Source organism: Ranitomeya imitator, chromosome 8, assembly GCF_032444005.1.
Source record: "Ranitomeya imitator isolate aRanImi1 chromosome 8, aRanImi1.pri, whole genome shotgun sequence".
Taxonomy (NCBI): domain Eukaryota; kingdom Metazoa; phylum Chordata; class Amphibia; order Anura; family Dendrobatidae; genus Ranitomeya; species Ranitomeya imitator.
Window position 1 is genome coordinate 66,016,707 of NC_091289.1, and position 16,633 is coordinate 66,033,339.

The window sequence follows — 16,633 nt, forward strand, 5'->3', positions numbered from 1 at the left end:
TATGCCACAATGTTACAACACAAGCAAGTAAGAAGCGGTATTTTATATGAATATAAATTTTATTTCTCACAATAAAACAACAGCTCAAAGAATATAAAAAGTAAAAAAACATTAAATAGTACAATGAACAATTACACTTCTTACAAAATAATTAATATAGCGTTACAAGACGAGTACAGCATTTATCTAGTACATTCTTTACATCGTGAGTACAATGAACAATTACACTTCTTACAAAATAATTAATATAGCGTTACAAGACGAGTACAGCATTTATTCATAGCTGTCTATTTGTTTTTGTATTCGCTTCCTTAGAAAACTTATTTGTAATTCTACCACCCATTAACAGAAAATTGTATTCACAGTGTAGCAGATTTTCTCCTTGTGGCTGCCTTATATACACAATATATATATATATATATATATATATATAATATGCCACAATGTTACAACACAAGCAAGTAAGAAGCGGTATGTTTTATACGAATATAAATTTTATTTCTCACAATAAAGCAACAGCTCAAAGACATTTCAATACTATAAAATTCCAGGAAGCACATTTTAAGTTAGCTAACAGGGAATGGGAAATGTTTAAGAACATCCTAAATAGGCAGTGTAAGCGGTTTATACCTTGTGGGAATAAAAGGACTAGAAATAGGAAAAACCCAATGTGGCTAAACAAAGAAGTAAGACCGGCAATTAACAGTAAAAAGAAAGCATTTGCACTACTAAAGCAGGATGGCACCATTGAAGCTCTAAAAAACTATAGGGAGAAAAATACTTTATCTAAAAAACTAATTAAAGCTGCCAAAAAGGAAACAGAGAAGCACATTGCTAAGGAGAGTAAAACTAATCCCAAACTGTTCTTCAACTATATCAATAGTAAAAGAATAAAAACTGAAAATGTAGGCCCCTTAAAAAAGAGTGAGGAAAGAATGGTTGTAGATGACGAGGAAAAAGCTAACATATTAAACACCTTCTTCTCCACGGTATTCACGGTGGAAAATGAAATGCTAGGTGAAATCCCAAGAAACAATGAAAACCCTATATTAAGGGTCACCAATCTAACCCAAGAAGAGGTGCGAAACCGGCTAAATAAGATTAAAATAGATAAATCTCCGGGTCCGGATGGCATACACCCACGAGTACTAAGAGAACTAAGTAATGTAATAGATAAACCATTATTTCTTATTTTTAGGGACTCTATAGCGACAGGGTCTGTTCCGCAGGACTGGCGCATAGCAAATGTGGTGCCAATATTCAAAAAGGGCTCTAAAAGTGAACCTGGAAATTATAGGCCAGTAAGTCTAACCTCTATTGTTGGTAAAATATTTGAAGGGTTTCTGAGGGATGTTATTCTGGATTATCTCAATGAGAATAACTGTTTAACTCCATATCAGCATGGGTTTATGAGAAATCGCTCCTGTCAAACCAATCTAATCAGTTTTTATGAAGAGGTAAGCTATAGACTGGACCACGGTGAGTCATTGGACGTGGTATATCTCGATTTTTCCAAAGCGTTTGATACCGTGCCGCACAAGAGGTTGGTACACAAAATGAGAATGCTTGGTCTGGGGGAAAATGTGTGTAAATGGGTTAGTAACTGGCTTAGTGATAGAAAGCAGAGGGTGGTTATAAATGGTATAGTCTCTAACTGGGTCGCTGTGACCAGTGGGGTACCGCAGGGGTCAGTATTGGGACCTGTTCTCTTCAACATATTCATTAATGATCTGGTAGAAGGTTTACACAGTAAAATATCGATATTTGCAGATGATACAAAACTATGTAAAGCAGTTAATACAAGAGAAGATAGTATTCTGCTACAGATGGATCTGGATAAGTTGGAAACTTGGGCTGAAAGGTGGCAGATGAGGTTTAACAATGATAAATGTAAGGTTATACACATGGGAAGAGGGAATCAATATCACCATTACACACTGAACGGGAAACCACTAGGTAAATCTGACAGGGAGAAGGACTTGGGGATCCTAGTTAATGATAAACTTACCTGGAGCAGCCAGTGCCAGGCAGCAGCTGCCAAGGCAAACAGGATCATGGGGTGCATTAAAAGAGGTCTGGATACACATGATGAGAGCATTATACTGCCTCTGTACAAATCCCTAGTTAGACCGCACATGGAGTACTGTGTCCAGTTTTGGGCACCGGTGCTCAGGAAGGATATAATGGAACTAGAGAGAGTACAAAGGAGGGCAACAAAATTAATAAAGGGGATGGGAGAACTACAATACCCAGATAGATTAGCGAAATTAGGATTATTTAGTCTAGAAAAAAGACGACTGAGGGGCGATCTAATAACCATGTATAAGTATATAAGGGGACAATACAAATATCTCGCTGAGGATCTGTTTATACCAAGGAAGGTGACGGGCACAAGGGGGCATTCTTTGCGTCTGGAGGAGAGAAGGTTTTTCCACCAACATAGAAGAGGATTCTTTACTGTTAGGGCAGTGAGAATCTGGAATTGCTTGCCTGAGGAGGTGGTGATGGCGAACTCAGTCGAGGGGTTCAAGAGAGGCCTGGATGTCTTCCTGGAGCAGAACAATATTGTATCATACAATTATTAGGTTCTGTAGAAGGACGTAGATCTGGGTATTTATTATGATGGAATATAGGCTGAACTGGATGGACAAATGTCTTTTTTCGGCCTTACTAACTATGTTACTAACTATGTAACAGCATGATGCTGACAAATGCATCTTTGCGGAATCTGATAACGACACGATGAACATTAATTCTGCATTATTTTATCACATGATGAAAATAGCCATTTTATATTGAATTACTGCAGATCGCCGGCATGACTGAGTGTAATATTGCACTCAATACTGTGCAAAGGGTCTGAATACTTATGTCTGTGTGATATTTCAGTTTTTCTTTTTAGTAAATTCGCAAAAAAATCTACATTTCTGTTTTGTTCAGGCATGATGGCGTGCATAGTGTACATTAATATATATATCTCAGAATGCAACTGAATAGTAATGCTAATTAGTCCATATAAATAGAAAATTATGTAGAAACCCAAAGTTTTGATAAGTGTATGAAAATACACCAATATTAACTATTTTCGCCCGCATTTTATATAAAATCTGCATAAAAAAAATCTTCTTGGCTGCACCAAAACACGTAAGAAACAAATGTACAACTTTTAGCGCTGCCGCATCCGCAGATATTATTCCAGCGTTCTTTAATTCTACATTATTTTATCACACATTCATTTCACAACTTTTATATGATATTTATAACACATTCTCATTTATAAGTGATTTATAACACAATATTGTAAAATCATTTATTGGTTCGCGGCCTTACTAATATCCTTTGAAAATAAATTCAGCATTATTATTCCATGCTGTGACATTTTTATTCTGCAGCAACCTGTTTAGTAAAAATTCAGCATTCTTTTTATATCTTTGGTTTATATTATATTAGCTTTTTGTCATAGGTCAGGGATTTTTTGCACTTTATTAACATGCGGTTATTAGTCATTTAGGACTTATGTTATCATGTTTTTGCACTTTATTAATATGCTGACCACATAGGTCAGGGATTTTTGCACTTTATTAATATGCGGGCCACATAGGTCAGTGATTTTTGCACTTTATTAATATGCTGTACACATATAGTATTTTTGATATCTCAAAAGGGTGTGACACATTCCCATATATTATTCCAGCTTTCTTTAATTCTACATTATTTTAGCACATATTAATTTTACATGGGCCTGTGCTGTCTATAATTTGACTCCTTTTTATTCAAAGACATCTAACATATACAGACTTTTAATGTTTTTGTGTAAAATCGCGGGCAGACAGGCACGAACACACACACACACACACAACACAGAAACCACACACAACAAACACACAGAACCCACACACACAACACATACAACACACACAAGAAATAGACATTTAGGACTTATTTATGATTAATATGCGATTATTAGTCATTTAGGACTTATGTTATCATGTTTTTGCACTTTATTAATATGCTGACCACATAGGTCAGGCACGAACACACACACACAACACAGAACTCACACACAACAAACACACATAACATACAAAACACACACAACACATACAACACACACGACAAACATACACACACACACAACATACAGAACACATACAACACATGCGACACACACACACAAACAACACACACACAACAAATACACATGATTTTTTGCACTTTATTAATATGCGGGCCACATAGGTCAGTGATTTTTGCACTTCATAGGTCAGGGATTTTTTTGCACTTTATTAATATGCGGTTATTAGTCATTTAGGACTTATGTTATCATGTTTTTGCACTTTTGTTAATATGCTGACCACATAGGTCAGGGATTTTTGCACTTTATTAATATGCGGTCCACATAGGTCAGTGATTTTTGCACTTTATTAATATGCTGTACACATATAGTATTTTTGATATCTCAAAAGGGTGTGACACATTCCCATATTATTCCAGCTTTCTTTAATTCTACATTATTTTAGCACATATTAATTTTACAGGGGCCTGTGCTGTCTATAATTTGACTCCTTTTTATTCAAAGACATCTAACATGTACAGACTTTTAATGTTTTTGTGTAAAATCGCGGGCAGACAGGCACGAACACACACACACACACACAACACAGAACCCACACACAACAAACACACAGAACCCACACACACAACACATACAACACACACAAGAAATAGACATTTAGGACTTATTTATGATTAATATGCGATTATTAGTCATTTAGGACTTATGTTATCATGTTTTTGCACTTTATTAATATGCGGTTATTAGTCATTTAGGACTTATGTTATCATGTTTCTGCACTTTATTAATATGCTGACCACATAGGTCAGGGATTTTTTGTACTTTATTAATATGCGGGCCACAAACACTTCTGCACCCACGGGCGCTTCTCAGCCAACCATGCACCCGGTACTCATCAGGCACTGTGAAATAATGCAAAAATACATCTGTGTGCGGCTGTCGGCATCAACATTTTGCTATTATAAGTTTATGGTTCTGTAAAGAACACGCAACACATACAGAACTCACACACAAATACACACAACACACAACACGCACATATTATGAAAAATGACAATCATTGTATGTGATTTAAAAGACTTTAGTTAGATTTATCAGGGGTGATTTAGTTTGAAAGCACGCAGCTCCTCGGTAATGTCTGGTGTTGGACATGCATTTAACAGTCTTTCATATGTATCGCAGAAAGATTTTAGTTCCATCTGTGCGAGTTTGCTTTGAGCGTACTGCGCAGACATGTCAGTAAACATTTTGACATGGTCAGCATCCCACGAAGGACGACCTGTGTAAGGTGTATGTACAGCAACTTTTTGCTTTCTACCTACACGGCGCCGGGATACGGCGCGTTTCTTTAGAGGTAATACAGGGGCAAAAACGCTAGAAGAGCATGCAAGAGCAGTATCTGCAGATTGCACAGTCTGGCACACAGGTATATTGAGGGGCTCTATGGGTGACCACATACCCTCGGAGAGCTGTTCAATTTCTCTGTTTTCAGGAGTAACTTGTGGTATGGCGTCTGTGCTATTGGCGGGCCGAGTTATGCGGGGCCTAGCGTTCTGCGCTGCACGTTTCTCTCTTGAAACGTTCGTATATTTCTGATGTGAAATCTTGGGGCTTGGATTCCCGGGTTGTTTTGGTGCCGCGTAGCATTCATCACGATCCACAACACAGATGGGTGAAAGAGATGTTGTTCGCACCGCCGTATTAGCTCTTTGTGGTTGATGCTCTTCAGCGCCGTAATTATGCCGGTGCAAAACTCGTTGCTGAAGAGGCGACGTATCTAAAAGAAAAGATACAAGTGGCGGTTAGCCGCGAAACGGCGCAAAATTGGAAAAGCTAAACGGCAACGCATAGCTATGATCATGCGTAATATTTGAAAAGTTAATGGGGACAGGTACCCATGAAATCATTGTAACAATATTTACATAAACCTGTATAGAGCAGTCCAGATATATACTTACAAGTATGAAGCGGGAATTGTCCCACAACAGCTCCTGGTTTAACGGGCGGCGCAATGCTCAAACTCGCAGAGGCGGGAATATTCTCTTTTTCAAGCTGTATTTTCCGGGCAACTAGATTAGCTGGTGTAAGTAAAAATATAACGATTAGCGAACACAGAATTGATTTTCTACACAAAACTGCAGCGTTGAGACGGATATATATATATATATATATATATATATATATATATTCAAAAATGAATTTTCTGACAGTTAGCTAACAGCTGTAAGTAAATATGAGTATTACACAAAAGTTAGAATCGACTGTATTTCAAGTGAACAGATACCTTTTCTATTCTTGAAACACCGGCGTAACGAGCTGCCGCGTCTTTTAGGCGCATCGGGTTTCGCTGAAGTTGCAGGGTTCTTGACATCTATGATCTCCACGTCTGAACCCAGCGTATCGCGTGGTTCGGGAACACACCAGTTTTCAGGCATATCGTCAGATGTCTCCGTGTCAGTATCTGTATGAGAAATTGCGCGTAGTTCGTGTTTACATACAAAGGATTAAAGCAACTGATATAGTATAATATAGTTTTACGGTATAAACATATTTGCGGTGTAAATTAATATAGCAAGACTTATGCCGCTATATATTAATAATTCAGTATTATATTGGTGGCTACCGCTATTATTTGTTTTATTAATTTAATCATATATTTATTATGACATAATTTGTGTAATACAATAGTTAATAGATGCTATAGTTTTATGCCATAAACAGTATATATTAACATAGATAATATATATATATATATATATATATTTAGCTTTCTTACATGTGATACATGAAAGATAAACTCAGCTGTTAACACCCAGAAACACGCCTTCTGTTAACACCCAGAACACAGTCATACATGCAATTAATGCATGTATTGACTCAGTATTATACGCGTATAATGTACAGAGTATTGACTCATTCTGATTGTGTCATTATATTATAAGTAAATTATATTAATTATATATTCATGCATTCTTTCTTATTTAAGAGCCGTGTATGTCGCCCGATTGGCGCAATAATTTCATAACGCAGAATTATGAGCGCATTGAAGCCGTGGAGCCGCTAGCCGATAATGGGCCTGCTCTTCACCTCATCATGGGTAATTAGGAGCACCTTTTTGCTTTTAGATAGGGAAAAATGTCATTGTAACACGGTACAAAGATATTTATCTTTCATGTATAACTACGCGCAATTTCTCATACAGATACTGACACGGAGACATCTGACGATATGCCTGAAAACTGGTGTGTTCCCGAACCACGCGATATGCTGGGTTCAGACGTGGAGATCATAGATGTCAAGAACCCTGCAACTTCAGCGAAACCCGATGCGCCTAAAAGACGCGGCAGCTCGATACGCCGGTGTTTCAAGAATAGAAAAGGTATCTGTTCACTTGAAATACAGTCGATTCTCACTTTTGTGTAATACTCATATTTACTTACAGCTGTTAGCTAACTGTCAGAAAATTCATTTTTGAATATATATATATATATCCGTCTCAACGCTGCAGTTTTGTGTAGAAAATCAATTCTGTGTTCGCTAATCGTTATATTTTTACTTACACCAGCTAATCTAGTTGCCCGGAAAATACAGCTTGAAAAAGAGAATATTCCCGCCTCTGCGAGTTTGAGCATTGCGCCGCCCGTTAAACCAGGAGCTGTTGTGGGACAATTCCCGCTTCATACTTGTAAGTATATATCTGGACTGCTCTATACAGGTTTATGTAAATATTGTTACAATGATTTCATGGGTACCTGTCCCCATTAACTTTTCAAATATTACGCATGATCATAGCTATGCGTTGCCGTTTAGCTTTTCCAATTTTGCGCCGTTTCGCGGCTAACCGCCACTTGTATCTTTTCTTTTAGATACGTCGCCTCTTCAGCAACGAGTTTTGCACCGGCGTAATTACGGCGCTGAAGAGAATCAACCACAAAGAGCTAATACGGCGGTGCGAACAACATCTCTTTCACCCATCTGTGTTGTGGATCGTGATGAATGCTACGCGGCACCAAAACAACCCGGGAATCCAAGCCCCAAGATTTCACATCAGAAATATACGAACGTTTCAAGAGAGAAACGTGCAGCGCAGAACGCTAGGCCCCGCATAACTCGGCCCGCCAATAGCACAGACGCCATACCACAAGTTACTCCTGAAAACAGAGAAATTGAACAGCTCTCCGAGGGTATGTGGTCACCCATAGAGCCCCTCAATATACCTGTGTGCCAGACTGTCCAATCTGCAGATACTGCTCTTGCAGGCTCTTCTAGCGTTTTTGCCCCTGTATTACCTCTAAAGAAACGCGCCGTATCCCGGCGCCGTGTAGGTAGAAAGCAAAAAGTTGCTGTACATACACCTTACACAGGTCGTCCTTCGTGGGATGCTGACCATGTCAAAATGTTTACTGACATGTCTGCGCAGTACGCTCAAAGCAAACTCGCACAGATGGAACTAAAATCTTTCTGCGATACATATGAAAGACTGTTAAATGCATGTCCAACACCAGACATTACCGAGGAGCTGCGTGCTTTCAAACTAAATCACCCCTGATAAATCTAACTAAAGTCTTTTAAATCACATACAATGATTGTCATTTTTCATAATATGTGCGTGTTGTGTGTTGTGTGTATTTGTGTGTGAGTTCTGTATGTGTTGCGTGTTCTTTACAGAACCATAAACTTATAATAGCAAAATATTGATGCCGACAGCCGCACACAGATGTATTTTTGCATTATTTCACAGTGCCTGATGAGTACCGGGTGCATGGTTGGCTGAGAAGCGCCCGTGGGTGCAGAAGTGTTTGTGGCCCGCATATTAATAAAGTACAAAAAATCCCTGACCTATGTGGTCAGCATATTAATAAAGTGCAGAAACATGATAACATAAGTCCTAAATGACTAATAACCGCATATTAATAAAGTGCAAAAACATGATAACATAAGTCCTAAATGACTAATAATCGCATATTAATCATAAATAAGTCCTAAATGTCTATTTCTTGTGTGTGTTGTATGTGTTGTGTGTGTGGGTTCTGTGTGTTTGTTGTGTGTGGGTTCTGTGTTGTGTGTGTGTGTGTGTGTGTTCGTGCCTGTCTGCCCGCGATTCTACACAAAAACATTAAAAGTCTGTATATGTTAGATGTCTTTGAATAAAAAGGAGTCAAATTATAGACAGCACAGGCCCCTGTAAAATTAATATGTGCTAAAATAATGTAGAATTAAAGAAAGCTGGAATAATATGGGAATGTGTCACACCCTTTTGAGATATCAAAAATACTATATGTGTACAGCATATTAATAAAGTGCAAAAATCACTGACCTATGTGGCCCGCATATTAATAAAGTGCAAAAATCCCTGACCTATGTGGTCAGCATATTAACAAAAGTGCAAAAACATGATAACATAAGTCCTAAATGACTAATAACCGCATATTAATAAAGTGCAAAAAATCCCTGACCTATGACAAAAAGCTAATATAATATAAACCAAAGATATAAAAAGAATGCTGAATTTTTACTAAACAGGTTGCTGCAGAATAAAAATGTCACAGCATGGAATAATAATGCTGAATTTATTTTCAAAGGATATTAGTAAGGCCGCGAACCAATAAATGATTTTACAATATTGTGTTATAAATCCCTTATAAATGAGAATGTGTTATAAATATCATATAAAAGTTGTGAAATGAATGTGTGATAAAATAATGTAGAATTAAAGAACGCTGGAATAGTATCTGCGGATGCGGCAGCGCTAAAAGTTGTACATTTGTTTCTTACGTGTTTTGGTGCAGCCAAAAAGATTTTTTTTATGCAGATTTTATATAGAATGCGGGCGAAAATAGTTAATATTGGTGTATTTTCATACACTTATCAAAACTTTGGGTTTCTACATAATTTTCTATTTATATGGACTAATTAGCATTACTATTCAGTTGCATTCTGAGATATATACAGTGGGGCAAAAAAGTATTTAGTCAGTCAGCAATAGTGCAAGTTCCACTACTTAAAAAGATGAGAGGCGTCTGTAATTTACATCATAGGTAGACCTCAACTATGGGAGACAAACTGAGAAAAAAAATCCAGAAAATCACATTGTCTGTTTTTTTATCTTTTTTTTTGCATATTATGGTGGAAAATAAGTATTTGGTCAGAAACAAACAATCAAGATTTCTGGCTCTCACAGACCTGTAACTTCTTCTTTTAGAGTCTCCTCTTTCCTCCACTCATTACCTGTAGTAATGGCACATGTTTAAACTTGTTATCAGTATAAAAAGACACCTGTGCACACCCTCAAACAGTCTGACTCCAAACTCCAATATGGTGAAGACCAAAGAGCTGTCAAAGGACACCAGAAACAAAATTGTAGCCCTGCACCAGGCTGGGAAGACTGAATCTGCAATAGCCAACCAGCTTGGAGTGAAGAAATCAACAGTGGGAGCAATAATTAGAAAATGGAAGACATACAAGACCACTGATAATCTCCCTCGATCTGGGGCTCCACGCAAAATCCCACCCCGTGGGGTCAGAATGATCACAAGGACGGTGAGCAAAAATCCCAGAAGCACGCGGGGGGACCTAGTGAATGAACTGCAGAGAGCTGGGACCAATGTAACAAGGACTACCATAAGTAACACACTGCGCCACCATGGACTCAGATCCTGCAGTGCCAGACGTGTCCCACTGTTTAAGCCAGTACATGTCCAGGCCCGTCTGAAGTTTGCTAGAGAGCATTTGGATGATCCAGAGGAGTTTTGGGAGAATGTCCTATGGTCTGATGAAACCAAACTGGAACTGTTTGGTAGAAACACAACTTGTCGTGTTTGGAGGAAAAAGAATACTGAGTTGCATCCATCAAACACCATACCTACTGTAAAGCATGGTGGTGGAAACATCATGCTTTGGGGCTGTTTCTCTGCAAAGGGGCCAGGACGACTGATCCGGGTACATGAAAGAATGAATGGGGCCATGTATCGTGAGATTTTGAGTGCAAACCTCCTTCCATCAGCAAGGGCATTGAAGATGAAACGTAGCTGGGTCTTTCAACATGACAATGATCCAAAGCACACCGCCAGGGCAACGAAGGAGTGGCTTCGTAAGAACCATTTCAAGGTCCTGGAGTGGCCTAGCCAGTCTCCAGATCTCAACCCTATAGAAAACCTTTGGAGGGAGTTGAAAGTCCGTGTTGCCAAGCGAAAAGCCAAAAACATCACTGCTCTAGAGGAGATCTGCATGGAGGAATGGGCCAACATACCAACAACAGTGTGTGGCAACCTTGTGAAGACTTACAGAAAACGTTTAACCTCTGTCATTGCCAACAAAGGATATATTACAAAGTATTGAGATGAAATTTTGTTTCTGACCAAATACTTATTTTCCACCATAATATGCAAATAAAATGTTAAAAAAACAGACAATGTGATTTTCTGGATTTTTTTTTCTCAGTTTGTCTCCCATAGTTGAGGTCTACCTATGATGTAAATTACAGACGCCTCTCATCTTTTTAAGTGGTGGAACTTGCACTATTGCTGACTGACTAAATACTTTTTTGCCCCACTGTATATTAATGTACACTCTGCACGCCATCATGCCTGAACAAAACAGAAATGTAGATTTTTTTGCGAATTTATTAAAAAGAAAAACTGAAATATCACACGGACATAAGTATTCAGACCCTTTGCACAGTATTGAGTGAAATATTACACTCAGTCATGCTGGCGATCTGCAGTAATTCAATATAAAATGGCTATTTTCATCATGTGATAAAATAATGCAGAATTAATGTTCATCGTGTCGTTATCAGATTCCGCAAAGATGCATTTGTCAGCATCATGCTGTTAGCTAACTTAAAATGTGCTTCCTGGAATTTTATAGTATTGAAATGTCTTTGAGCTGTTGCTTTATTGTGAGAAATAAAATTTATATTCGTATAAAACATACCGCTTCTTACTTGCTTGTGTTGTAACATTGTGGCATATTATATATATATATATATATATATATATATATATTGTGTATTGTATATAAGGCAGCCACAAGGAGAAAATCTGCTACACTGTGAATACAATTTTCTGTTAATGGGTGGTAGAATTACAAATAAGTTTTCTAAGGAAGCGAATACAAAAACAAATAGACAGCTATGAATAAATGCTGTACTCGTCTTGTAACGCTATATTAATTATTTTGTAAGAAGTGTAATTGTTCATTGTACTCACGATGTAAAGAATGTACTAGATAAATGCTGTACTCGTCTTGTAACGCTATATTAATTATTTTGTAAGAAGTGTAATTGTTCATTGTACTATTTAATGTTTTTTTACTTTTTATATTCTTTGAGCTGTTGTTTTATTGTGAGAAATAAAATTTATATTCGTATAAAATACCGCTTCTTACTTGCTTGTGTTGTAACATTGTGGCATATCATATATACATATATATATATACATATATATTGTGTATATAAGGCAGCCACAAGGAGAAAATCTGCTACACTGTGAATACAATTTTCTGTTAATGGGTGGTAGAATTACAAATAAGTTTTCTAAGGAAGCGAATACAAAAACAAATAGACAGCTACAGGACACAATAACTTTTCTGTTTGTGTAAATAAACATTTATTGGTAAAGCGATTACAACAGCAATTGACCTAGGCTTTATAAACCTCTGACCCACAGATAAGCCTACATAACCTTCAGGTAGAATACAGGTACAAATGTGTTATAAAACAAAGTTCTGCTTCACAAAGATCGCCAAACAGCATGAAGGGATAGCAAATACAACAACAATTGACCTAGGTGTTATAAACCGCTGACCCACAGCAGATTCTCTGTTTGTGAAAATAAACATTTAGTTAATGTTCAACATTTAGTACTAGTGTTCAGTAGAGACACATATAAACAGCTTTAAGTTCTGGACTATATGAATACACTGTGAATAAAACAAAGCTTACAGAATCAAACTCGGGACTACGTATAAAATCTAATATAAAACAAATGAGAAAGGTGTTATAAACCACGTGTAAAATAAATACACGACTAGGCTATAATTATAAACATGTGTTATTCCACAAAATACGGGAATAATATCAAAACTACAACAAATTAAACTATATTAAACGATATCAAAAGGGGGAATCAGCCAGCCTCAAGGACATCTGGCTGACAGGAGGAGGGGAGGGGTTACTCACTTTGATACACTTTGATAGGGGGCGGGGCACCTGTCAGATTGAGTTTGACAAAACCTAGCTCTGATACACTACTCCCGTTGTCACCCCTTTTATATGTTTTAGTTATTGAACATTTGGCTAAGGCTATCCGAGTTAATGACAGTATCTCAGGGATTCAGGTTGGAAACTCTATCCATAAAACGGCCCTATTTGCTGACGACATCCTCCTCTTCATCTCTAACCCAGTCGTCTCTTTTCCAGTGCTTATGAAGGAGTTCGAATCCTTCGGGGATTTAAGTAACTTCAAGATTAATTACTCCAAAACTGAGGTCCTAAACATTTCTCTATCTTCTTCCGTGGTGGCTTCCTTGAAGCAGACCTTCCCCTTCAGATGGCAACAGGATCAGATTTCATATCTCGGAGTGAACCTCACCTCGGATCCTCTTCAATTATTTTCTTTGAAACATCAGGTCATTTTGAACAAGGTGGGATCCCTTCTGGAGTCTTACGGCCCATTGAGGCTGTCGTGGCTCGGTAGGATTCAGGTGGTTAAGATGGATATCCTGCCGAGATTTCTTTATATCTTTCAGGCGATTCCCATTTGGCCACATAAATCGTTTCATATTAAAATACAGTCCTTGATTTCCCGTTTTATCTGGAAGGGGAAAACACCGAGGGTGAGTTACAAGGTTTTATGTAGGCCACGCCAGTTTGGTGGGTTGGTCTACCCAACCTCCGAAACTATTGCAGGGCGGCCATATTAGTTCGCCTCTTGGACTGGAAATATAAAATTAAATTTAAAAAATGGGTAGAGTTGGAACAAGCATGGTCCGATTTGCCTCTTCATTATCTTCAGTGGATCCCAAAGCAATATGCTCTTCAACGGGGGCGATTTTCCTTCCTAACCTCAGAGGCTATGAGGGCATGGCACTGCAGTGGTGTGAAGGGGTCTGCTCCTGCTGGGGCCAGCCTTCTTACACCTATTTTTTGCAACCCGGCATTTCCTCCGGGCATTCACAGGAAAGCCTTCATGGGATGGAAATACGAGGTTGACATACGGGTTGGTGATATCTTTCAGCGTGGTGAGATTCCCTCCTTCTGTTCCCTCCAAACCCAATCTCCCTCCACTAAACTTCTATGGTGGGAGTACTTACAGGTCCGGTCCTTCCTGGCCTCTTTGAATTTGCCAAGGGGTTCGAACTGTAGACTCTCTCCCTTGGAACTGTTGCTTGCCGGTAGTGACGCCCCGAGCAGGGGAATCTCTTCCCTCTACTCAATTTTTTCAACACCTGTCTCTGACGCAAGGCTCTATTTCCAGTCTGCTTGGGAGAAGGATTTAGGGCAAATTCTGTCGGATGAGGAATGGGAGCGTTGCTTCCTGATGAACCATAAACTCCCGAGTTCCAGTGAGGCCTCGGAGAAGGGGTATAAACTGCAATATAGGTGGTACCTCACACCTGACAGGTTGCACAAATTTTCTCCCACAATTTCAAACTGCTGTTGGAGGTGTGGAAATGGCATTGGCTCCCTTTTGCATATCTGGTGGGGCTGCCCCTTGATTAGAACATTCTGGGACCAAGTGTTCAGAAATTATGGTTTGATCACAGGCATGCACATCACCGGTACTCCGGAGATGGCATTGCTCTCCATGATTCCCGGTTCGGTGAGATCCCAAAAAAAGGACATCCTCAAATTTTGTCTAGCGGCTGCTAGAACGGTGATCCCCCGCCGATGGCGAGACCCGGTTCCCCCCGATATTGTGGAGTGGTTTTCAGAATTTGAAACCATCTTTAGGATGGAGGAAATTGATTCAGACCTTTCACAGACAAGGGTCTCCTTTTTAGGTATCTGGACTGAATGGATTCTATTTAAAGATTCTGCTCGTTTCCCTGACCTGTTTACCTGAATACACCTGTCTATTCTACAGTCGATTACTATGCTACTCTTCCTTTCTTTTCGTGTTCTCATTTTATATTTCTTTTCTTGAGCCCCACCTACTCGGGCTCCCACCTCTATTTCCTCTTCTTTCAATCTCCCCCCTGGGTGAGCTGTTCACCTTCCACCAGCTCGGTGTGATAGGTCTATACCATGATTTATCAGTTACTTTTATAATGATACTATTTGCATGCATGTCTCGCTCTAGGGGACATGGGCGAACTGATTTTAGGTGTGCTTTATTTTATTCACGGTAAGGAAAGTCCTCGCCTGTTGCGGGGGCAAGGAGTTATTGCTTATATGTTAAAGATACCGTAGTCATTCTAGAGGGTTTACTCCCTCTAATTTTTTTTTATTATTATTCTTTCTCTCTTTTATGTAAGATTTATGCAAGGTTTGTGAACGAGTGTTTTTTGTGTTACTCTTCTCGAATTGTATATTATAAGAAAAAGTACTTTGATCATTGACGTAGTTTTCAACTACTGTTTTTCTTGTAAAATTCTCTTCTCTTTAATAAAAATATATTTAACCATAGTTTCCAAAATGGGGTCACTTGTGGAGGGTCTCCACTGTTTAGGCACATCAGGGGCTCTCCAAACACGACATGGCATCCGATCTCAATTCCAGCCAATTTGGCGTTGAAAAAGTCAAACGGCACTCCTTCCCTTCCAAGCTCTGCCATGCACCCTAGCAGTGGTTTACCCCCATATTTGGGGTATCAGCGTTCTCAGGAAAAAATGCACAATAACTTTTGGGGTCCTGTTACCCTTGGGAAAATTTAAATTGGGGGTGAAAAATGATTTTTGTGGAAAAAATATGATTTTTTAATTTTACGGCTCTACGTTATAAACTCTGTGAAACCCTTTGAATTTCCAAAAATTCCTTTGAAGCCCCAGAAGGGTTAATAAACTTCTTGAATGTGGTTTTGCGCACCTAGAGGGGTGCAGTTTTTAGAATGGTGTCACTTTTGGATATTTTCTATCATATGGTGACTTCAAATGTGATGTGGTCCCTAAAAAAAATGGTGTTTTAATCTTTATAACTCCCTAACAAAACAAAATTTTGGTTCCAAATTTGTGCTGATGTAAAGTAGACATGTGGGAAATGTTACTTATTAAGTATTTTGTGTGATATATCTGTGTGATGAAAATTCAAAGTTGTAAAATTGCAAAATGTTAAAAATTTTTGCCAAATTTCCATTTTTTTCAAAAATAAACGCAAGTCATATTAAATAAATGTTTACAACTGTCATGAAGTGCAATATGTCATGAGAAATCACTGTTAGAATCACCAGGATCTGTTGAAGCATTCCAGAGTTATAAACTCATAAAGGGACAGTGGTCAGAATTGTAAAAATTGGCCTAGTCATTAACATTCAAACCACCCTTGGGGTAAAGGGGTTAATGACAGAAAAACCCACAATGATCACATAAATAACTTGAATCTGACAAAATCAGACAAAA

General features: G+C 38.4%; 1 protein-coding gene and 1 long non-coding RNA gene across 5 annotated transcripts in view; one reads left to right on the forward strand and one right to left on the reverse strand.

Annotated features, from left to right (window-relative positions):
- LOC138647787 (cytochrome P450 2D15-like) overlaps positions 1-16,633 on the forward strand; it is a 338,963-nt gene that overhangs the window by 112,570 nt on the left and 209,760 nt on the right. The window contains exons 4-6 of one of the 4 annotated variants that reach the window (XM_069737046.1): positions 7,278-7,454; positions 7,641-7,760; positions 7,942-8,693. The exons of 2 other annotated variants lie outside the window; for them this stretch is intronic. In XM_069737046.1, coding sequence (XP_069593147.1) covers positions 7,278-7,454; positions 7,641-7,760; positions 7,942-8,624 — 980 coding nt within the window. In that variant the 3' untranslated portion in view covers positions 8,625-8,693. Of the gene's footprint in view, positions 1-7,277; positions 7,455-7,640; positions 7,761-7,941; positions 8,694-16,633 lie in introns of those variants that run through there. One more of the 4 variants, XM_069737048.1, reaches the window with a different exon arrangement.
- LOC138647790 (uncharacterized) lies at positions 5,818-6,693 on the reverse strand. The gene is made up of 3 exons (XR_011315039.1): positions 6,360-6,693; positions 6,034-6,153; positions 5,818-5,852 (listed from the first exon to the last, which is right to left on the reverse strand). It is a non-coding gene; the product is annotated as an uncharacterized lncRNA (long non-coding RNA).